General features: G+C 38.6%; 1 protein-coding gene across 1 annotated transcript; it reads left to right on the top strand.

Annotated features, from left to right (window-relative positions):
- Positions 1–422: 422 nt before the first annotated feature.
- Positions 423–13,239, top strand: GJA1 (gap junction protein alpha 1). The gene is made up of 2 exons (XM_046675921.1): positions 423–631; positions 10,350–13,239. Exon 2 carries the CDS (start codon positions 10,366–10,368, stop codon positions 11,512–11,514), a length of 1,149 nt encoding a protein of 382 aa, XP_046531877.1. The 5' UTR covers positions 423–631; positions 10,350–10,365; the 3' UTR covers positions 11,515–13,239.
- Positions 13,240–24,826: the final 11,587 nt, after the last annotated feature.

The raw sequence follows: 24,826 nt of genomic DNA, 5'->3' as shown, positions 1-24,826 counted from the left end.
CAAATAACTCACTCACACCCACCTTTAACTTCACACACCTTGGCCAATATGAAACAAGTCTGCACTGGCTATACTCTTTTCCACCATTTCCATTTACTGTAAAATATATATTTTTATTTTAGAAAAGGTTGAAATATTGTAAAACATACGACTTTTTATTATCCCTGGACTTTTGATGAAACAAGCACTAATAAAACCAGTAATTGTTATCTGTAAAGAGTAACTACAAGTAGTGGCATTCACGTCTCCAATGCTCTTTCATTTCTCTCGTCAGCAAATTTGAACTAAAACTTTATCTCGACCTGGCTGCTCCCCCGCCTCGCTCCTCCACCCTTCGCGTCCACCGGCCTCCTCTCCACTCTCCGCCCCTTTCCTCTAGCTCCTCCTCCCCGTCGAGTCAGTGGCTTGAAACTTTTAAAGGCTCTGTGCTCCAAGTTAGAAAAAAGCTTTTACAAGGTATCAGCACTTTTCTTTCATTAGGGAGAAGGAGTGAAGAAAGTACCAAAGAGCGGCAGACTTTTAAACTTTAAATAGCCAGGTCCGAGTGCCTGGACTCGCGTTTTCATTTTACTTCATCCTCTAAGGAGTTCAGTCACTTGGCGAGCGTACTTCATTTCTTTTGAGAAAAAGAGTAAGTTAAAAAAAATACTTTACTTATTCTTTTCTTTTTCTCTAAGTAAAACTTTTCTAAAGTTCTTAAATGGGTTCAATGTGGCTTTGATATGATACTGTAAATGGAATGATGAACTTGAAAGTGTTCCTATAGTTTTAAGGTTAAAAGTGAATGTTTGCTATTTACTTTTTTGACTATTAGAAAGTTTCTATGAAGAAAGCAACAGGTAAAATAAGATTCAGACCTTCCGACTAGAATGAAGCATGAGATTACTGGATATTTTGTTCTTCATTTTAGAGTATTATTTTTTTTGTAATCAGTAACCCTCTAGGTGCTTTGTAACTTGTTGGGGGAAGGGGCTGAGGGGCCTGGGGGGGGACTTGACTGACATCACAAAAATCAAACTGCAAATTTGCTTAGCGTGCTTGCTATAGAATTCTACGCTTTGTCCTTTTTCACATGCAAATCTTGATTGATGTTCTATTGCCTCGCAAAGCTAACTTCTTAAAGCGCTTTGTTAAGACCTTACGGTTACTTGACTTCCACGTGGTCCCTTCCTAGAATTTTCCCCGGTAAACAAAAAGGTATAAAAATCAGACTTGTAATATTGAAGTTTTTTAAAGCAACAGTAAATAGTTACTCCGTGTTAGCAACCACCATGGAGAAATTTGGGACACTCAGGAAAACCACCTTTTACTCGACCACGTTAGCAACTCAGGACATGAAATGCCTTGAATGGGTGGTGGTTACTTACAAAGCGTAGGAGGGAGAGAGCAGACGTTTAGAAAAGAGTGTGTGCCAGGGTGCATTTCCAAAACCGTCTCCTAAGACAGGAGCTCCTAGAAAGAATAGGAGACGAAATTTCTTAAACGGCGCCTTAGAGGAAGCTAACCTCCCCCAATCCCCTCCTCCTGTCCGAACCTGCAACAGACCTCAGAGCTCCGAGGCAACTTTTTTGAGTCGGAGCTGCCAGTAAGCTAATGATGACTCTGATCTGTTATTAACAAGGATCCAATTTCTTTAAATGCTCTTACTGGTAACACACATTCTGTTAGCCAGAAAGGCAACCAGGAATTTTCGTGCCCGCTAAGGATTCTGTCTGTTCTAACTAAACAGACTAGAGTAAGTTAGTTTAAATTCTTGGTATGACCCAGCAGTTTGAAGGATTTGCACCAGAGAATGCTGAAAAGCAAACAAAAATGAAAGCTTTGTGGAGGCCGGGGACCCGACCAGGGCCGGCGCGGGGCGCCTCCTGCCATCTTAGCCTCCGCCCAGCTCGCCCGGACTCCTGCAGCGCCCGAGCCCCCCGGGCTTTGGAGAGGTTTGCCGAGAGGTTTCCCTCCGATCCTTGCAAGTCCCAGCAAGCGCAGGTCCGAGTTCCGCCGCTGAGGAGGAAGGGGAGGGGGGAGAGCGGGAGCGGGAGAGGGGCGGGGGAGATGGATGCGTGCCCAATGGTGAAAGAAGAGCAAATAATTAATTTAATTAAACTTGTCAATCTAATTTCCCTTCCCTTCCCTCTCACCCCCATCACCGTGTCCTTTTTTCTCGTAAACGTGTTGAATTCTACTGTCTAAGCGTTGGGAAAGGAAACCTGCGTACCTCGGAGATTACCTAAACTGCACTTCTAACTCTCCTGGAAGTTCTCGAAATTTGGAATGGGGCCGGGGGGGGGGGGGGGGGCGCGGCGCGGGAAGCGCGGGGGAAGCCCCATAATGGATTAAGGAAGGAGCTAATAAGGTGGCCTAGGACGAATCAGTACAGGATTCGGAAACTCAGTCTGGGAGTTCCGAGCTTCTGGTCGCCCACAATGCCCTCTTAGCCATCCAGGTGTTTACTGGACGTCTCTAATAAAGCTTATCGGAAGCTCTCCTGGTCCATCCTCATCTTCATCCTCACCCTAAGGCGTGCCCTTGTTTCTCTCTACAAGAGCAAGTGGGAGTGGAAAGACGAGAGCTATAAACGAAACCGTTGGAAAAATAGACACAGCTTTATTTGGAGGTGATAATTGAATTCCTTTGCTTCCCTAACCAAGTTAGTAATGAGAAGATGCTCAATCTCACCCTCGGAAAACTGGGCCCACTTGAACTCAGTCAAAAGTGCCCCGTGGCATATGAGATTTTTTTAAGAAGCCTAATTTTTACTTTGGTACAAGGATGGCTGAAAATAAATCCTGTAGTAATGCAGAGAAGATCTCCTTAGACTAACTCCCTCCCCAGGAATGAAATAAGCCAGTTAGAAAACACCTCGGGGAAGAGTAATTCGTTCTTCTATGTAGGCCGAATTGACAAAGTTATACAAAGGGCAGGAAGTACATTCTGTCCTGGCGAGGTGTTGATTCTGTCCCTCTGGACCACGTTCCCCTCAACGTGTGATGCTTTGTACTTCCCCAAATCAGGGTACAGTTGTCACCTGCCCTTTGCCTGGAAAATGCAGTGGTGGTGCTCTGCTCCTGCTTTCTTGGCTGTTTAAACGTGTTGTGTTCTACATTTTCCTAATACCTTTTATACTTTATGACACAGCTGCTCCATCCTGTCAGTTCTCACCCTTTGCAATGGGATTCCTACATTGCTGACTTTCCCTGGGAAACAGGGTTCCAGAGATTCTCCGCAGCAAGCATCTAAAAGGGTGTGTTTTCAGATATCCAAAGTTGTTTTGTTTCCTAGATGTTTCCAATTCCTGCGATGGAGAACTCATGATACAGTGCATTCTTTCGCTTCTTTTATACTATCCAGAGGTGTAGCTTGGTATGAGTCTCAGAGCCTTCATATCTCTTACCCCAGGGAAAGGAAGGATAGAAAGTCACCAGTGATTAATCCGGTCTACTCCACCTTTCCTGTTCTGACTTCCCTTCAAGAGTCGGTTGCTTGACTAGCATGCTGAAGCTTATCCAGACACACCAGTGAAGCTCTGGAGAGAAAAGTAATTATCTAGTGTTTACCTTTAATGTTGATATTCAATATGGATAAGATAAATTAAAAAAAACTCTCCAGAGTTTGTCCTCCATGGGAGGTTAATTTATTTATTTTTTTGAATTCTTGGGATAGCTACCTAAATTCTCCACTGAAATTAGACTTCTAATTTCACCACTTAGTGATGTAGGTACATACTGTCTTTTGCCAAAATTAAAACACAAACCATGTTAAACTTTATATATATATATATGTGTGTGTGTGTATGTATGTATATATATAAATCTCTTTAGCCTTAAAAATTTCCATAATCTTCACATCCAAATTTCCCTAGCTTTCTAAATAATTTCTAGAAAATATGTTTTATGGAATGCTTAAAATTCACAGTAATATAGAAAATAGAGTGTTGTGTTTTTGTTTTGTTTAGCAATTCTGTAAGCCAGATAAGTTCTAGAGGGTGTGGCTTTTTTCTTGATTTGAGGGAGATGCCTCCAACTAGAAAGACAAAAGCAAGACACTCTTCAGAGTCCTTTCTCCCTATCAATTGATAAATCTGCATGGGATTCTAAAATAGCAATATTGTACTTACAAGAGCATCTTGAAAACTCATTTTGATTACCACTACAAAAATGTTAATCATTTCTTAGTTGGTATTTTGCGAAAGAAAAGATGCCAAAATTACAAAATAAATGAGCTGTATCTGTATCTAAAGATCTTTTAAAGAGTAATAGTTAAACTTTATTGAGCTCTTACTAAGAGCTTCATGTGCACGACTTATCTCATTCCGTGCTCACTGAAGAAAATAGAATGTTCTGAATCAATACACTTAAAAAAGCCATAACGGTGTTTTTATATAATGACAAAATAACCAGGCCGTTCAGTAAAAATAGTCAATTTGGAGGTGAGGGTGGGGGGGCAACACCAAGGACTGATAGAAATAACATTTTTTACGCCCATCAGGTGACAATTTAAGAACATAGCTTTTAACCTATAACTCCTGACTTAGAGATTTTCCTCTAGCACCCCAAATGTGACCCTGAGAAACTTCTCTTAGTGGGGGAGTTGAGTAATAGCTATTGAACTGGGGAGCAGATTGTCTCTTTTTGGTAAGCAACATCCTCTCTGGATGGAATCTCTTACCCCTCAACTGCCATTTCATCCCTCAACCGCCATCTCATCTCATTGTTCTCCGGAGGCAGATTTAGGTTGACTATGTGATGAAGAGGGATGAGAGCCAAGGAGAGAAAGGCTTGTTTGTGCCATCCTCTCTGCTCCCCCCCCCCCCCCCCGCGCCACCTAAAAAAACTTTATGCAGCTACACATCAAATACTTGCTTTGAATGTATTGGTATCGTTCTGTACAAAAGAATCTAAGGATAATGAGGGAACCATGAGGTAGATTTTTAAATAGAATAGATGTTTACATGGAATAGGCTTGATACACCACAGAGTTAGGCTAACTGTCATGGTATAAGGAAGCAAAGGTTGTGTATTATCTGATGAACTGGGAAATACGTTCCATGGTACCTGATTCAAATCGCTTAACTGCCTGCATAGACTCAGACTATATGGAGATGTATTAACTGGGCTTGATGTGAGCTGCAGCTCATACCCTTCAGAGCTCCAGAGCTTTCCCGAGATTTGTCATTGTTGAAATAAACATAAATTTAAAGGTCTCTTTCTTCTTGTGTTCTCAGCAATAATAAAATTGTGTGGTACAAAGTTAGAATAATACAGAACTGGGAAACAACCACACGATTTCGTTGTTTAAATCTTAACCTGTAAACATGATAGTGAAACTGAATAATCATCTGATACCTGGTGCACTTCTGCAAGAATCCCAACTCACTACAATCTGGTCCAGTAAACTCAACCAGCTCTTTGTTAAAGAGCCTTTTTTACTAATTCGGTCCTATTGGCCGCTCAGGAATCATTTGACGCATGTTGTTTCAACAGATGGTTTTCTGTTTCAGCAATTGTCACTTGAAAATTTAATAGTCCGTATAATATGAGATGCTGACGATACTACTTTTTTGTCCTGTGAAAGCCCCCCTTTTCAATTACTAATTTTGAACCTTTAGAAGTCTGGGATATATAATAACTATAAGAGCATTCCAGGGAGATGGTAGATAAAAACAAACAAACTGGTGAAACCTGGTGCTATGCATTTATTTATTTATTTTTTGGGCCGGCCCCACGTAATTCATTCAGTAGATATTTATGCAGCATCTCTTACTGTTTTACGCACTGGGGATACAGCAGCAAGCAAACTGCCTCGCGGAGCTCACATTCTAGTTGAGGAAAGCAGATAGGAATAAAAATCCTTGTCACCCAGGGAGACAGACAATAAACAGGTAAAATCATGTCAAGTAGAGCTAAGGGCCATTAAAAAACGAAAACAGGACAGAGGGAATAGGAAGGGGACAGGGCTGCAGTGCCGTGGGATGAGGTGGGACCAGCGCAGAGCCCTAATAAAGAAGAGAAGTGGTGAGCCACGTGGCTGGGCCAGAGCTGATCCAGGCTGATCAGCTTGATGGTTAATTTGTCTGTTCAAGATTGACTATTTGAGGAGAATGGATTGGTAAGCAGAGTGACTAGGGTAGCGATGTGTAACCTGAAGAGAGCTGATGATGGCTGAGATCAGGCTAAGAGCAGACATAGTGGTGAGACTCAGTCATAGTCTGTTTTTTGGGGGAAGCTAATGCTTATAGTATTTGCTGACAGTTTGCATGTGGGTTACGTTAATTATGTGTGGGTAGGAATATTACGGAGAGGACGTGCGACTGCTGTAACTGTAGAGGAATGTCACAACTGAGCCCCCTCAAAAGACGTTCACTGCAAGGGACAGGGGTTCTTATAAAAAACCTAAAAACTTTAGGAGGGTTTACATTTTAGTTTTGAAGCTTAAAATTTTTTGGTTTTAGTATATTAGAAACACACACACACATGGCATTTCCTTTTCCCCCAAAGAAATCGTTAAATGACTTTTATCCAGAACTTCCATAGACATTTCCTTATATATTTTTAGACTTTATGATTTTATTCTGTCAAATATTAATGGCCTTCATCTTCCTTGAGTATTTACCTTCAACCATGAAAAAGTGATAGATATCAAGTCTCGCTTTAGTTTTCAACAGTCCTGCTTATTTTATTTTAAATCTTCACTCTCAACTCATAGTTGTCTCTTCTTGGGAAAATCTTTAAAATTGAAAGTAAAAGATTTTCCAATTCTCCTAATAATTATTAGGACATTAATGACGTGGAGCGACTTGACAGCAGCTTTGGCATGGTGATTTGTTTTTAAGGCTCTGCCAAAAGGGACAATCAAAAGTAATTTAAAATTGAAACTTTATTTTCCTTTTGAATAAAGAGTTTGAGTCCTTGTGCTCCTGGAGAGCAGGAGATGGAGGTGCAGAGTGACAAGGGATGGCGCAGTGGAGGGAAAGCTCAGTCCCCAGATGCCCGGAGAGCAACCTGTGCTAGCCCTCGCCCTTGGCTGTTTAGACACTCTCTGTCCCTTCCTGCTCTCCTGAGATTTCCCAACTCCTAAAAATTTTGAACAAGAGATCATCAAAAATGTGAAGAAACCATTGTTTGCCTCCTAGCCTGAAACCTTAACTTCAGAATCACCTAGGGCATTTGTTTAAAAAAAGAATAAAACAAACAAAAAATTGATTTCCCAGGTCCTACCCCCAGAAAATCAGATTCATTCAGACCGGTGAGTGCCAGGAATGTGTTTTTAATAAATTCTGCCAAGAGATTGTGATGCAGTTCAGGAACCACTGCAAAAGATCCAGAGAATTCTCGGGGTAGGTTACACTTGGGTGCCTGTGGCTTTTGGCCTCTAGTCTAGAAAGCCATGAAGAATAATGGAAAATGTGATCTAACATGATACACCGAAAGCACAAGAAGGATGGTCCAGCTGCTGTCAAGCCTTTGCTCCTAACAAGAACTTGCACAACTCCTTAACCTAGAACTTAGCCTACATGGAAAATTAAGACAATTTTTCAACTAAGATTTGGAAAAATGAAAATATTAACAGGGGTGGGGGGACAACTAGTTGATAGAACTTTTGATTCACTATAAAGTGGACACCTACCAAAATGTTAACTGTTTTTTTACTTCTTGAGAATCATAAATAAACCATCACAGTAAGCATTATCTGACAGTCTCTACGATAGTGGTAATGACGGGTGTCTATGTGTATGGGGTACTAGGTGCCCAGTTGGATAATTCTTATTCAGATGAAAGAGTATAACTCATTAATGCAAATGACAGCTGTGTGGGTGCTTGAAGAAAAGACAACTTTGCAATTAAGTTGCTGGGTGTTAATAAAGAACTACCTAGAGAACTGCCCAGTGACCCACTTCACACACTATGACGCTATGGGGTATTTTCCATAGAAGGTAAAGAAACTTAGTAATTAGTTGCCACAAACATCTACGCAATCATATTTTACTTTTGAATAATGATGAAACACCGAACAAAATGACAGCTTCTCCGTGTGCCCGGTCATATTTCTAAGCATGTTAAGTTTGTCATGAGCTCAATTGCATGAATTGATGAGATGTATGCAAAGAGTTTATCATTTTATACTTGATTGTTTTTGTTGTTGTTTTCCATCCCATAATTGGAGTATCTGAGCAAAAGCAGATGACACTGGCAAAATGTTGTAATTCTCTACAAACAGAATTTGGGCCAATTTATACATCATCACATAGAAACAGTCTACTCACATAGCTCCAAAAATTCTGTAATGTTTGTTTGAGCTGCAACGACTGTACTCCTTCATTTCCAATGTAGTATTTTCTGCTAGATTGTAGGTTTTTCCTTTTACATTCTCTCACCATCAAACTGTCCATCAAAGCTAAATTACTCCCTCACTTCAGCCCTTCCCTTGTCTGTTTAACTCTCTTTGTCAACCCTACAAGCCTTTGTTCTTGTTTGATTGTTCTCTTCATACATCAGTTTTACTATCCAGTGTGTCACTTCAGAATCTAGAGTGGCCCTTCCCAAAAATAGAAGGGAAGCTCCCTTTTTTATGACGACTGAAAGAGCGTTATTTCCGCGACCTGCCCACCTGCCTCCCACTTTTCCCCAGCATTCTTTGGCACCAGTCTCTAGGCGGTCATTGAAGACACCCATCAACTACTAATTTCGATAGCTGGTAGCTTAGCTTTTTGAATCAGCCATCTCTTTGTTCCATCCAGGAAATCCCAGGCCAGGTTCCATTTCACTTTTTCTGGCCTCTATTGACAGGCGGTGCAGCATTAGATAGAAACGAAATGTTTCATGATGGAGAAGATGATGTCCCTGGATTTCATTTACTTCCTACAAGGAGAAGACAGCTCTTAGTTTTAACACCAGAGGAGAAACTTCTTTGAATTCAGATAATGAACATATTTCTAAGAAGCCTATATAATCCAACTTTTAGTAACACTATTTAAAATTCATTGCTAAGCTCCTGGAAAGTCTTTGCTTTGCTTGTTTTTAATTATTAAATAAATCTTTGACTACTTCATGCTTTTCTAAACCCTCCAATTGCTACTCTCTGCTGGAAATTAGGCTATATTCTCTATGCTTGCCGCATGTAGTGTTATTTATTTATTTCCAGCTTTCAGCCCTTGCTGAGATTGTACATATCAAAGCATGGAAACATTTCTAGCTTTAACCTAACTTTATAATAATTTTAAAACCAGCATGGTTCACCAGAAAGCCTTGGCCTTCGGATCATAAGTCTTCTTCTGGCTCTACTCATAGCTGAATATTTCCTCTGTCCTTAAGACCTCAATTTTCCTCGGTTAAATGGACTATTAGCAATTAGAAGTATAAATTGAACTAGATAAATAATGTTTGGGATTCCTACCATCTCTATGGACTTGGGTCTTTTTCTTATCCCCAATAATGAGGAAGTCCTAGGCTTAAGATATCTAGATATTGGTGGGAAGTTAAATTGAATATATAGACTGAGGGCCCAAAGCCCAGTAAGGGAACTTGACAGTGTAGCAATCAAAAGTTGAAAACCAATCATTTGTGCTAGAGATAAACTTTAAGGTGGTCTTTTTTATTTTTCAGGCTATAATTGATATTGAGACAAATCGAACTTTTACTTGAAATGTGATAGACACCGAGTCTTTGTTTTTGAAAATAGGTTCCTACATATAAAGGACACATTGGGTCAATGGTGTATTTTAGTACTAAATATTATAATACCCTGGGCAGAAGAAAGATTTCTGAACCACCTAAGTTACTGTTTACAAAAAAAGAGAGAAGTATAAATGACCTAATATAGAGTATGCACAAATTCTACTTGAAATACCAAGGAGAAACATTTTGGAGTACAATTAGGAATAAAGTGCTATATAATAGGACTGAGGTTTGGAACCAGGTTGCATGCATGTGCACGTATAAATATGTTCATGAGTGTCCTTCCCTCAATGCTTAGATGCCCGTGCTTTTTGAATAACACACATCAGCATTTTTCTTAGGCCTGCATCCAGTCACAGGCCTTGCAGGCAAGAACTGTCCTCATTTATCAGACGGATAAAATAAGCAGAGGCACTTCACACAGACAACTTCTCAAGTCACGTGGCTGGACAGTGGTGGGGCAAGTGATAGATCTTTGTAGGTTAAGACTGCAGTTTACTCGGCACAGAGGCTCTGTTGCTTCTGAGACTTATGTATATCTCAAGAAAATTTGTTTGCTCGTGGCTTTTTTTGGAAGAGTGCTAGAGACCTTTCACAACTTTTGACTGTCAGCTGAAAGGAACTATAAAATAAATAAGTCACAGTCTATGATCATTTAGTTGTTTTTTTGTTTCTTTTCAGGGAGCACCCAGGCAACATGGGTGACTGGAGTGCCTTAGGCAAACTCCTTGACAAAGTTCAAGCCTATTCCACAGCCGGAGGGAAGGTGTGGCTGTCAGTCCTTTTCATTTTCCGAATCCTGCTACTGGGGACAGCGGTTGAGTCAGCCTGGGGTGACGAGCAGTCTGCCTTTCGTTGTAACACTCAGCAACCTGGTTGTGAGAACGTCTGCTATGACAAGTCCTTTCCAATCTCTCACGTGCGCTTCTGGGTCCTGCAGATCATATTTGTGTCTGTCCCCACGCTCTTGTACCTGGCTCATGTGTTCTACGTGACGCGAAAGGAAGAGAAACTGAACAAGAAAGAGGAGGAACTCAAAGTTGCCCAAACTGATGGTGTCAATGTGGAGATGCACTTGAAGCAGATTGAAATCAAGAAGTTCAAGTACGGCATTGAAGAGCATGGCAAGGTGAAAATGCGAGGGGGCTTGCTGCGAACCTACATCATCAGTATCCTCTTCAAGTCGCTCTTTGAGGTGGCCTTCTTGCTGATCCAATGGTACATCTATGGATTCAGCTTGAGTGCCGTCTACACTTGCAAAAGAGATCCCTGCCCGCATCAGGTGGACTGCTTCCTCTCGCGTCCCACAGAGAAAACCATCTTCATCATTTTCATGCTGGTGGTGTCCTTGGTGTCTCTTGCCTTGAACGTCATCGAACTCTTCTATGTCTTCTTCAAGGGTGTTAAGGATCGTGTGAAGGGAAAAGGTCATCCTTACCACACCACCATCGGCCCGCTGAGCCCCTCCAAAGACGTTGGATCTCCAAAATACGCTTATTTCAATGGCTGCTCTTCACCAACCGCTCCTCTCTCGCCCATGTCTCCTCCCGGGTACAAGCTGGTTACCGGAGACAGAAACAATTCTTCCTGCCGCAATTACAACAAACAAGCAAGTGAGCAAAACTGGGCTAATTACAGTGCAGAACAAAATCGAATGGGGCAGGCAGGAAGCACCATCTCTAACTCCCACGCACAGCCTTTTGATTTCCCTGATGACAACCAGAATCCTAAAAAACTGGATACTAGGCACGAACTGCAACCACTAGCCATTGTGGACCAGGGGCCTTCGAGCAGAGCCAGCAGTCGCGCCAGCAGCCGACCCCGGCCTGATGACCTGGAAATCTAGATCCAGGCTTGAGAGCATCGAGATTCCACTCAATGGTGGAGAAGAAAAAGGTGCTGTAGAAAGTGCACCTTAGGTGTTCATTCTGTTCCGTGGAGGTGGTACTCAACAGCCTTCGTCATGAGGCTTAGAAAACACAAAGACATTAGAATACCTGGGTTCATTGGGGGTGTTTGGGATAGGTGGGTGGAGAGGGAGGGGATAAGGGAGGTACATATTGGTATTTAATGTAGTTGATTCAGAGAACTTAGGTTTTAAATAAAAGTTGCATTAGGTGATACATAGGTAAGGGCTTTTTCTCCCCCACACACCCCTAAGAATAGTTCTGTGTATGTGAAAGAGTGGGTGATATTTTTGGCTAAATACTTTTTTGTTGTACCAAGAAACTGAAATAACTTTAACCAGGAAAAAATACTTCCTGAAATCTTTTTATCAAGATTGTCTTTATGTCCCTGTTAAAACATTCCATTGTTAAAATTTGCACTTTGAAGGTAAGCTTTCTAGGCCTGAGCCTCCAGGTGTCAATAGACTTGTGCTACTATATTTTTTATTCTTGGTATCAGTTTAAAAGTTCAGACAAGGCCCACAGAAAAAGACTTTCCATGTATTTGCGAATCTGCCAATGATATGTACATTCTTTTTTTACATCCACTTGCATCCTATTATTACCATCACTTTTTCATCATTCCTCAACTACTACTCACATTCATTTAACGGTTTCTGTCAACATTTTTGAAACGATTGGATGCCACTTAACATTTTTTGAGTTAGAGTCAGGGAAGCAAGCCATGCTCAATATTTAACAATCACTTGTATGTGTGTGTGGAAGAGTGTGTTTTATTTGTCATATGTTGGTACAAGCAGATGCAGTATAAACTCACAAACACAGATTTGAAAATAATGCACACATGGTGTTCAAATTTGAACCTTCCTCATGGATTTTGTGGTGTGGGCCAATATGCTGTTTACATTATATAATTCCTGCTGTGCAAGTAAGGCACACTTTTTTTTCCCTAAAATGTTTTTCCCCATGTATCCTATTATGGATACTGGTTTTGTTAATTATGATTCTTTTTTTTTGTTTGTTTCCTTTTTTCTCTTTTTTAGAGTATAGCAGTAATGCTATTGCTGAAATGAATGATTTTCTTTTTCAGAAATGTAATCGTTGATGCTTGAATAATAGAATTTTAGTACTGTAAACAGGCTTTAGTAACTAATGTGAGAGACTTAGAGGAAATGCTTAGGGTGGACTGTTAAGTGTGCCTAAATGGATTTTGCAGTAACTGGTATTCTTGGTTCTGTCCTACTTAATATACATTAATTCAGAACTTGTATTCTATTATGAGTTTGACAGTCTTTTGGAGTGACCAGCAATATTGATGTTTGCACTAAGATTTTATTGGGAATGCAAGAAAGATTGAAAGAGGTTTCAGGAGTACACACATGTAACTAATTTATTTGAAATATATTCTCAAGAAATCTACCAGTTCTTCAAATGCCTTTTAAAAACTCATCACAGCTCATCAGTGAAAATGCAGAATATCGTAGTTTTCTTCTTGCATGTCAGCTACATAAACGGTTTTGTACAATGAGAAATACTAATTTGTTTGACATTCCATGTTAAACTACTGTCATGTCAGCTTCATTGCATGTAATGTACACCTAGTCCATCAGACCATGTGTTCTGGAGAGTGTTCTTCATTCAATAAAGTTTTAATTTAGTATAAAGATGGCCTCTATATCCCGTGCGATTTTTAAAACTCTTTGATTGCATCTATCCTTGATTATCAGAGACTTTTCCATTGGTTATGAGGATTTGGGCAAATAAGATTCACAAGGTTTAGGAATCTCTAAAAGGATGATATTTATCATTAGCTAGGCTCAGTGCAACATTGACTATTAACATTTTTGGATATTTACTCAACTGAGAAGAAGCTAAAGTGTGCAAGTGTTGAATTTGGAATATGAGATAATGAGATAGGTGATAGAGTGAAAATAAGGTAATATTGAGTAATTTAGTAGATCTATACATGACAGAAATAAGCATAAAAAGACAGCATGCTGAAATTTTAAAGTGGCATAACTTCCTGGAGATAGGAGAATAGGAACAGGGCCAGGTTGAGTAAGGTTGTACTGTGACAAAAGAATGAAATAGGTCTATGATTCCATTATTCCAAGACTGAGAAAATACAGAAAATAAATGTTTTAAAATTCTTAATACCCAAGGAAAATTGAAGCATTCAGAAGGAGTAGAACATTTGTGGGCTATTGATAATATTGCTATAATTTTAAAAATAAAGTGTATTAACACTTTTTTTTTTTTTTTGAGGGAAATCAACCCTGAGCTATCATCTGCTGCCAATCCTCCTCTTTTTGCTGAGGAAGACTGGCCCTGAGCTAAGATCTGTGCCCATCTTCCTCTACTTTATATGTGGGACGCCTACCACAGTGTGGCTTCATGAGCGGTGGGAGCCATGTCCACACCTGGGATCCAGGCCGCTGAAGCAGAACATGGTCACTTAACCTCTGTGCCACCAGGCCAGCCCCTGTATTAACAGCTTTAAGTCACATTTCAGGAAAGTTTTTTAACTTACTAAAATTTTTAATATAAACTTTTGTTACCACAGAGTAAACTGGTAGATTACTGGAGCATAAAAATATTACTAATTTAGAAATAATCTAATCCAGTTCAGTTGGTTATCTTTTTGCTGAACAAAGGTTGTAAGATTTGCCTAAGTCAAAGGGTTATCTAATAACCAGTTTCCCAGTCAATTAATAGGATCGATAGTGTCAACATTTCAAGTAGCATTTGGCTGGCTCAGGATCCAATGAGAGGCAAGTTTTCACTGCATGTGTGTGTTTGCATTTCCTATGGGGAATAGAGAAATTGATGATTTATTTGGGTGTATGTGTTTGTGTATCCTACACAAGCGGGGTTCATACGGTGTGGGTGGATAAACGATTAAATGATTAGAGTACTGAATTTTCAGGTAGCAGGGTGGAGGTATAAAACAGGTTTCTGACGTATGTGTGTGGAGGTGGCAGGGCAAGTTACATCTTCCAGAAGTAGTCCATCCTAAACATTTCCCAAGTTTAAAGCTTTTCCCTATTTAAAAAAAAGATGTTTAAGAATATTGTAAATGTACATAGTTTTCACCTCCAGAAGCATACAAAATAGAAAATCAAACCTCTCGCTTCTCCCCATTCTCCAAGATATGTGTCGGAGAAGTTCTAATTCCCAGAGGACGTCCCTGGTAAGAGTTTCAGACACCAACCATATATCAGGCACTGCGTTAAGTACTGGGAATTCTTAGAATGACCCCACAGTCCCTGCCCCATGAAGCTTACAATGTGAATCCTTCGAGAATTTTTTAAAATGTTGTTCCATTCTTCATCTTGCTTATCTTGATTGGCTGCCTGCTTTTCCACACCTAAGAATGAAGTTAAGCTGTGTTTAAAAATTATGAGAAAACTATTCAGTCTCATTGTACAAATATTTATGAGATGCTCAGTTTTTCCCATAAAATTTCAAGTTTTAAAAAATTGGAAAATTTGGAATCTTCTAGAAGTGGCAGAACTTTCTGTGATGGTAGCAATGTTTTATTCTGTTCACTATGGTAGCCACTAGTCACATGCAGCTATTGAGCACCTGAGCTAGTGAGCCTGAAGAAATGAATTAATTTTAAATTAATTTTAATTAAATAGCCAAATGTAGCTAAAGGCTATTGTATGGGCAGTACAGTTCTGGAGTCTGCTGGGGGAAAAAAAAAGGTTAATATTGGGTAGAAATGAAGGAAAGGATGTTCAAAACAGAGAGGAACAGGGAAGAGAAACTTCAAGGTTGTTTTTATGGTCTTAGAACAATATTTCTTCTTCTGTAAACAATAGGAAACTTATTTTAAGCAAAGCCTCCGCTTTTATGTGAAGTTCCCTAGTCTTTTGTTAGATAATCATATATTTTATATTATCATTGTTTTACTTCAGAATTTTATAGCAAACAATGCTGCCTATTTTTAAAAGCAATAGGATTGTCTTATATCTTTAAATATTGGCAAGAAGGCCAGTGCCCTTATTTGGTTCAATGCACTAGCACCCTAGCCTCTGGGGGTCTTTATTAAGCTTCCAGGCCACGGCTGCTCTTTCACCTTCTTTTGGGGAAATTGCTGAACCTCAACCTGCCCAGGGTGCTGCTTCCCTGCCCACACACTGCCTCTCCTAAAAATTCCAAACTTCAAATTCCAACAAGCAGAAACATCTGTGCTTTGTACTTGGAGGGAGAGCAAAGTAATGAAGTTTAGGGGCTTATTAAAGTCTTAAAGTGAGGACTTTTTATAAACAGCACACCAAGAGTGTAGAAGCATGTTTATAGTCTTCACTGGCTCCAAGATTCTGTTTTTACCTTTTCTCGGTTGGGCAAATATAGCTGAGCCCTTGGCATGTCAGAATTTGCAGCTGGCAATTTTCAGAACTCAGGAGCAGACGTGAAACAAACACTGTAGAAACGCTGCTTCAAAAAAGAATAGAATAAGAAGAGTATCGTGTAAAGAAGAAAGCTAATTTGGAGGAAAAATTTTACATTTGTTTCCTGGTCTTCAAAAGTGTTGAAATTTTCAGTCAGATGATTTCTTCTGGTCTCTGGATGTTTCTTTCAAATGACCAGATGCTTATTTGGGCTATGACGTGTAGAGTAATTTCAGTGCCCACACACTTTCCTGTTGAATATAAAAACTGTCTCAAGAAGCACCCACTTTAGAAAGCAAATCCTGTGCCCAAGTCTTATTTAATGCAATGAACCATCTGCTTCTATGCAATATGGAACGAAGGGGAGCGCGGTCTGGCATTTGTGTTGCAATCTCTTGTCAGTCAGTTACTCTTTACAAAACTGTTCCTCAGAATTAGCATAGACAGTAAGGTAGGTTTTAGTTGCTATGGTAGCAGAAGTCATGAGAGTTATTTTATTTTAAAAGTAAATGAAGAGAAGTGTACCTTCTGCTTTGAAAACCTGGGCCAGAGTTACATATTTCACACATTGAGGTATATTTATGAATTCTGAACACAGTTAACTAATTTAGAAACCCTTCCCTACAAAAATTTAAACTAACCTTAAGCCTAAACTGTGAGAAAATGACTACAATTGAGGTTAACTCAAAGAACTCTTAGAGGATAAAAGAAAACATGTTGAGATTCGTTAAAACAAGACTTGAAAACTCACCTCCAGCCAGAGTCCCAGAGTATGAACTGGCCATTGCCTTGGAAGACTGACGTGATCGTGCTTCAAGTTTCCCTTAACTCAGAGCAGCTGGAATGAAATTGACCTTTACAATTCTCGAGCATATTAATTTCTAAATCGTCTAAGCTACTCACTACATAAAGACATATTCAAAAATAGACACAGCTGGAGACCTAAAAACAATGTTATTCTAAGACAGTTTTCCATGTTTTGGCCAAGTTTATCAATGACTGCCTTTTGGGGGCAGTTAATTTAAAAATATTTGGGGGCCACCACTTACATTCATGAGTTTTAAATTTCAGCAAGACCAAAGTAATTTGAAAGTTAAATATAACTGCATCCAGCACACTGTCATCTATAATTCAACGTGGGTTAAAACTGTAACAGAGATTTACGTGTTACATTATATTCCGTATATTTGAAATATCTTATAATTCATAATTTTAAAAATAAAAATGACAGCAGATACAATAGATTATAATGTGATTGAAGTTCTTTCTTTCAGTTTAAAACGTTCAACCAGGGGCCAGCCCTGTGGCTGAGTGGTTAAGTTTGCGTGCTCCGCTGCAGGCAGCCCAGTGTTTCGTTGGTTCGAATCCTGGGCGTGGACATGGCACCGCTCATCAAGCCACGCTGAGCCACAACTAAAAGGACCCACAACAAAGAATATACCACTATGTGCCGGGGGGGGGGGCTTTGGGGAGAAAAAGGGGAAAAATAAAATCTTTAAAAAAAAAAAGTTCAACCATATTTCTTCCCTATTTTCACATTCTTAGTTTCTTCAGTCTAATTTCTCACCAGAATTTTGTGATTTGTGATAGTTCTAAAAATATATATACTTTCCTCTCAGGTTTTGTTCACAACAGAAATTTCAATTCTGTAATCTGTTTCCCACTCTGAATCTATAATTGAAGTTAAAATGGATTAAATGATATAAAGCTTCCATCAAATTCCTTCCCTTCTTTTTCTGAGACACATTTAAAACAGTTTTGTGGTTAGATTTTGTTTGTTAATTTGAGGTATCAAACACTTCCTTTTTCATATATACCTTATACCTTGCTCCCTGAAATATTTACCTTTTAACGAACAAGTGCTGAGTTAAACATTTCAATAGTAACTCTGGAATAATCCAGCACGTGTTTAACATTTGTAATTACGGAGTATCGTTGGAAACTATCAAAAAATTTGTTTAATTTTCATCTTCCCTCTGGCCCTCCCTCGTCTGGAGGACCTGCAGCACTTTATAATTAAAGAGTGTGAGAACTATAGGTGATGGTTATCTACAACACCAAACATGGCAAACGTGGGAACCAACGTGCCACTTGGCATTTGACCAGCCATTTTCAGTCAGCATCATAGCCAAGCTCTGCCTCTAAACTGACGATTCTACATGATAATTAGCTATTATGTATGAGAGAAAAGAGCCAAAGAAGCTATAACCTATTATGAGTCACACCAAGTTAGCAAAAAATTTCAGTGTGGGAATCTATTCATATAAAAGTACTTTAACCTTGTACGAAAAAAAGAGTGCTTCTGATAGAAAAAATTGTAGTTAGCTAGTTCAAGAAATGTACAGCTTTTTTTGGTTTACAGCAGCACCTTGATTTTGGAAATAAATCATTAAAACAAAAAATTCACTTGCAATTTGTCACGAATCAGTCTAAAACAGTGCTAAGCCCATAGCTTGTGGTGACAAGATGACCTGATGACTGGTTCAGGTGTTCAGACAAGATTTTGTTTTTCATGTAAAAAATATTTTTAACCCTCCTCTCGATTCATGACTAAATGCAAGAAGACCTTTAAAAAGCAGGCACTGGTTTTAAAAGCCGCTTGACTTTAAGGCTGCAAATGCTTTCAAGAATTAGAAACATGAATGTCTTAAGATTTTCCAAAAATCCTAGGACTTCTGGGGAATTTCCAATACAGTATTTATAAGACATAAACTGTTGCCTCTGGAAAAGTGTTCACAAAACTTGGATAATCAATAAAAATGTGCTCTGGGGTGAAATGATATGTCAAGCAAAAATGGTCCAAGTGAAATTAGATGAGAAATTTGCGAGAAAAGGATGTCTGAGAAATTCTTGCCACAGTAAATCAGATTTGATCTTGTGTTCATCCTTATATACTACACATTTTTAAAAGATGGTGCTTTAAACAAGTCTTGTGCCCTTTCTTGTTATTTTTAGTATCTCCCCAACCATAAATACAACCATATGTCAGGGCAACGCTGTATTGATGGTTTGGACACGGTATACTTACTTTTATTTTTACCATTCATTTCCATTTATAGCAAGTAACATGCATTTTCCATCAATGATCAGATTTTGCATATTTTTAGTAGTTTGTGGGCTAGAGGTTTGAGGAGTAGAATACTTTTCCTCTCACGCTTTTCAATGCCCATAATTTCAAAGATCAATTTTTTTAGTCTATCTAGGAATACTTTTTTTTTTTTTTGATTTATGGTTCTAGATATTTTTGAAGTTGGAAGAAGCAGGTAAGGTGAAACTGACTACTTGGAAAAGTGTTCGTTGTTTATTCACTGTGTGACCTTGAACAAGATACACAACCTCTGAGCCTCAGTCCCACAAATGTAAGCAAAAATAGAAATATACTCCTGCAAAGTTCTGTGATAATTAAATGAGATATGAGAAAAGTGCAGAAGCCATGCAGTAAGTCCTTGATCAATGGGAGGCATTAACCAATGGTTACAATTTCTCTCAAGGGAAATGGACAAAATGAAAGGTAGCGTTGCTAGGGAAAAAAATCCAGTACAGTCGAAACTTGAGTGTCAAAACATTACGTCTGTGTTTTCTACTTCTATAAAAATTGTAATAAGTAACACAATGATATGTCAATTTGTTTAATACATAAGGCTATTGGAAAACAAAGCCAAGTGTCTTACACCATATGCAATGTTGTACATAAGGACTAGAAAATAATAGCATAAATATGAAAAGAAAACAAGGTAAGAAGCACTGTAAATAAACAGTTTCTACAGTGGATAGGCACAGATAGTACGCCATCTTCAGAACCCCAAGAATTTGATGAATAAATATCAACCTATAAGGATAAGGGTCAGAATATGTCCCCACCATAAAGCAGCTGGAAGGAGTATCATTGACATAGACAGGAAAAGAACAGAGAAAGGAGACAGAATGAATTTCCAGTTTGGAAGTCTTTCACGGCTCCCTTTGTCTTTATGGAAATAATGATAGCAATCTTTCAGCACGCCTCTAAGTCATTACATCAGCCAGACTGGGCTCTTTTGCAGACTCATCGCCCTTCGTAACTCTCTGAGCCATAGCTCTTCTAGACTTTTTCCAGTACCTCCAAAGCTCTCAGTTTCTTCCCACCTGTAGTCCTTGCACAAATGGTTCCCTCTGCCTGAGTCACATTCCCCTTTCTCTTTCATCTAGCTAGCTCCTACTTGTCCTTCAATTCTCTATGAAATCTTGCTTCCTCCTGGAAGCTTTCTCTGATTTCCTGGGCTGCTGGTTTTATACTCCATGGCACCTCACTCTCTTCTTATCACAAAATGGACTAAATGGTTCAGTGTTTGACTTCCCTAACATACTGTACTCACTATGAACACAGGAGCCTTTTCTCTGCTGTATCCTCAGTGCTTAATTTTGTCTGGCATAGTAATAATAGCAATACCCATCAGGTACTCACTGCTAATTAATGAATGCAGTTATAGCAGATTCAATTCTCCGGTTCTATGTCAGATATATCCCCATCAGGGAAATAGATACTGAAGTTGAAACTAGCCATTCGCATTATCAAATTTTTCTCCCTTTTCTATGCTCATCAAAGGATCTCTTTAGTATATTTATTTACCCTTTTCTGCACAACAAACCTGAGAGATAATTACTAGTATCTTCACTTTACAGATGGGTAAACCCAGGTTGAGTAATTTAACCAAAGTCAGTAGCAGTAAGTGGCCCAGTCAAGATGTGCAACCATGTTCACATTCTCTTAACTGATCTGCTCTCCCAAATGGCCTTGTTGTGGAAGGGACTAGGCTGATCAGAGAATGTGAGGCTCTGGTCCAATATTTAGATCTATTTCTAATTATAAATGTATACAGTGGTTCCCTAGTTTTTATATCTGCTTTATATTTGGAGAAAACATTAGACCTACCTTCCAGAAATAGATCGGCTCTGGAAACTGACATTTGAACTCCAAAAATTTAGAACCATTTCCCAGCCTACAGCGATTTCCCACTAAGAAAATCCTGTGGTGAGACACTCTCTCTGGATAGTCAAGGCCAACTCCAGGGAAAGGCCTTACATCCCTCTAGCAGCAGCTGCTGCAGATTCTTCTTCCTCTTCTCCTTCCTTTCTTCCTTTCTTTCTTCCTCTCTTCCTTGCCTTCTGCTGCTGCTGCTGCTGATCCTTCTTCTTCTTCCTTCTCTTCTCTTCCTCCTCCTTCTGATTCCACTTCTTCCATTTCTTTTCCTTCTCCTTTAATTATAAAACAACACCGTCTCATCACAAAAATACAAAGGCAGAGGTATGTAAAAAAATGAAGCCCCCTTCCTACCCACTCTTTAAAGGTAACAATTATACACAGATATACCTACTGCTTGTGAATTGTTTCATTTATTCTTTTTTTTTTTTTTTTTGAGGAAGATTAGCCGTGAGCTAACATCTGCTGCCAATCCTCCTCTTTTTGCTGAGGAAGACTGGTCCTGAGCTAACATCCATGCCCATCTTCCTCTACTTTATATGTGGGACGCCTACCACAGCATGGCTTGCCAAGCGGTGCCGTGTCCACACCCAGGATCCGAACCAGCAAACCCCGGGCCGCTGAAGTGGAACGTGGGCACTTAACTGCTGCACCACCAGGCCGGCCCCTATTTATTCTTTATAATAAACTTCCATGTCAAAATATATGGACCTACCTCATTTTTAAAGGCTATATAATATTCTACAGAACGAATATTCTGTACTACATTTAAATTATCCCTCTATTGTTGAACATTTTGGTTTTCCCCAATATGTCATTATTACAAATAATACTGCAATACTTGTACACATAAACTAGCAGTGTATTTAAAGCTAAAAGAAGAGGGGCCAGCCCCGTGGCCAAGTGGTTAAGTTTGTGTGTTCCACTTTGGTGGCCTGGGCTTCGCTGATTTGGATCCTGGGCACGGACCTAGAACCGCTCATCAAGCCATGCTGAGGTGGCATCACACGCAGAAGAACTAGAAGAACCTGCAACTAGGATACACAGCTATGTACTAAGGGTTTTTGGGAGGAAAAAAATACCTAAAAGAAGAGACTTTAGTTAGCAGAATACCCTTTTTTTCCTATGTGACATATCTCAAATACTTTACTCTGCTGTATAATCAGCTTTGGGTTCCTAATATGATTGACATTATGTTTGGCTCACGATATAAAAAGTCCTAATCATAATGACAATTCTTGGTTCAGTATAATATGAGGTATTATCTTACACAACCTTTAAGAATTTTGCCAAGGGAAGATCAAGAGCTCTGCTAGAGACCTCTATTTCCTCTGCACTCAGCAATTCCTTTTCAGTTTCTGCCTAGCTGGCTGCTTGATACAAAGACCTGTAATTAAAAGGCAAGATCAATTTCAATATGGCACACTGTATCACTAAGATCAAGGAGTAGCATAGATTGGCTAACTTCTATGTGATTCTTTCCTAATAAACACTAGTTGTTCACACTGTAAAGAGAGGATATATCTTTTCCAAATAATATTTAACAAAATTATAAAACTAATGAATATTTACTAGAGAAAATTTGAAAGAAATTTTAAAATTAACAAAAAAGGAACAAAAAAACTCCTTTAATTTCAACATCCAAAGAAAGAATGACTAAATATAGAGGTTTTATTTTAATATTTTTGAATCTATGAATAGATTTGCCTTTATTTTGAAAATGTTAGTGATAGTATTTATATGAAAATCTACATCCTTCAATTTTTCTCAGATATAACCTTAAAACCTACACATTTTTGTGTTAACAGAATCTTTTAAATGTCACTGAGCATTTGAGCCATTATTTATCTAATCATTCCTCTATTGTTGAACATTTAGTTTGTTTTCAATTTTTTGCTATTGTAACTACCATTTCATGAACTACTTTGTTCATTTTTTTAAAAATTTAAGATTTGTTTCTTTAGGATAAATTCTAAGAACTAGAATCAAAGGTTTGAACATTTTAATGACTTTTTGAACTAGTGAGAATTATATTTGGTACAATTTTATTGCTGTTTCAATAGGTGAAAACTCTCATTTTTATTTTAATTTACATTTCTTTAATTAATAGTGACGTTAATAGTGTATATATCTACATATATTTCTATAGATATGCTTATGGTATTTTTTTACTTTTGCCTTTTTCTTTTTTGTGGTCTTGGTGTTTTTAAGAACTCTTTTTATAATAAAAAGTTATAATAAAAAGTCAGCTTGTCTTTTTTGCTATGGCTCTTTTTCTAGCTTATTATGTGATTCTGAACTTTCAAATATTCATAGATTTTTGGTATGAAATTTCTTAGACTTTGTGCAGTAAAAAACTTTTGATCTTTACTTTCAAGATTAGAAATTTTTCACCTAGAGATTTGATAGTCACCCACAACTGTCTTCTGGCTGTTCATTTTATGCTTCTATTTTATTTCCCTTGTATTTCTGGAAGAGAATGTATTTTAAGGCATATATTGAGTTTTTTCTGAATAGTTGACCGATCGATGGCCTCAACAGGATTTTCTTTTTAGTAACAGTTTTTTGTTAAGGTGAAAACTATGGTTAGTCTCATGGTAAAATATTCTGCATACCAGGACAACAAATCAAAAGATGAGTAACATAGTTACTAAGTCCTCAGGCACCAAGAACCTGGGAAGCGGTGCAGCCAGTGTGTATACAGGGAGATCCCCACCTGGGGAGGGAGCTGTGCAGCGAGGTGAGGACAGGGTGTGTTCCATAAATAGGTCAGCTGTGGGATGGCAATAGGCAGCTCTGAAACAGCAGCGCTGGGAGCCAGCCTCTGCTGCCAACTGAGGGAGTTGAACAGATGCCGCAGTTTGCAAACCGCGTTCCATGGAGCCAGTTCAGGGGCTCTCCCAGGAAGGGGCGAAGAACTAAGAGGAGTTTGTAGCACTCTCCTCTCTCTTTCTCCAGAAAAACACTCTGCCTTTTTTCCTTGTTTCCATGTGAGATTTTATTTGAAGAAATGATTCCAGCGCTTTGTTAAAATAACTTTTTATTATAAAAATTTTCGGAAATACATGAAAGTCGCAAGACTAATATAAAGAATTCCCATACTTTATCCATGATGATTTTGTCTTTTTTGTTTCATCTTTCTCTCCTCCACGCTTTGTTTTTTAATCTCAAATATTTTAAAACAGATCCCACCATTTGGTCATTTCACCTGTAAATAATTTAGCATGTTTCACTGAGAAAGACACTTTCTTTTTCAAAATAAAATTATCATGCCTTTATCCCATATAGCAAAATGCACAATAATGCCTTCATATCAACTAATACTCAGTCCATATTCAGATTTTCCTGATAGCTCAGGGGGTCTTTTTAAAATAGATTCCTTTGCATTTGAGACCAAACAAAGTCCCTACGTTGCGTTGTGTTGTGTCTCTTAAGTCTTTTAACTGTCTCTTCCCAACTTTCTACGACATTGAATTTTTTGGCCAACATAATTTTTTAAATTGTCCATCTGTTTCTCATTGATTTGTAATGTTTCCTATATATATTATAGTTTATATAGGACAGAGTCAGTAGTGGTCCACCAAATCTGTTTTACTGAACTGTGTCTAGTGTTATGTTATAATGGCTTCATTAAAGTTATTTTAATTTTAGAATAGGTTTTATTACCTAGAAGGGCATTTTAGAGTTCAGTCTACTATTTCAAAATCTATTTTTATTAAATGTTCTTACCTATTTCTTCTTCCAGATGTTATCTTAGATCCTTTAACTTTCTAAAAACAAAAAAAAGGTGTCTCTAAATGCAAAGGTTTGGGTTACAGGCTCCCACCAGGCATAAACGACTTACATAAGCCAATAATTTCTGTATTATTTTCCACTTTTCTCTACAGTAAAGTTTTC

The sequence above is a fragment of the Equus quagga genome, chromosome 11, assembly GCF_021613505.1.
Source record: "Equus quagga isolate Etosha38 chromosome 11, UCLA_HA_Equagga_1.0, whole genome shotgun sequence".
NCBI classification, from domain to species: Eukaryota; Metazoa; Chordata; class Mammalia; order Perissodactyla; family Equidae; genus Equus; species Equus quagga.
The sequence above is the reverse complement of the archived record's forward strand: the minus strand, read 5'-3'. Positions and strand labels throughout refer to the sequence as shown.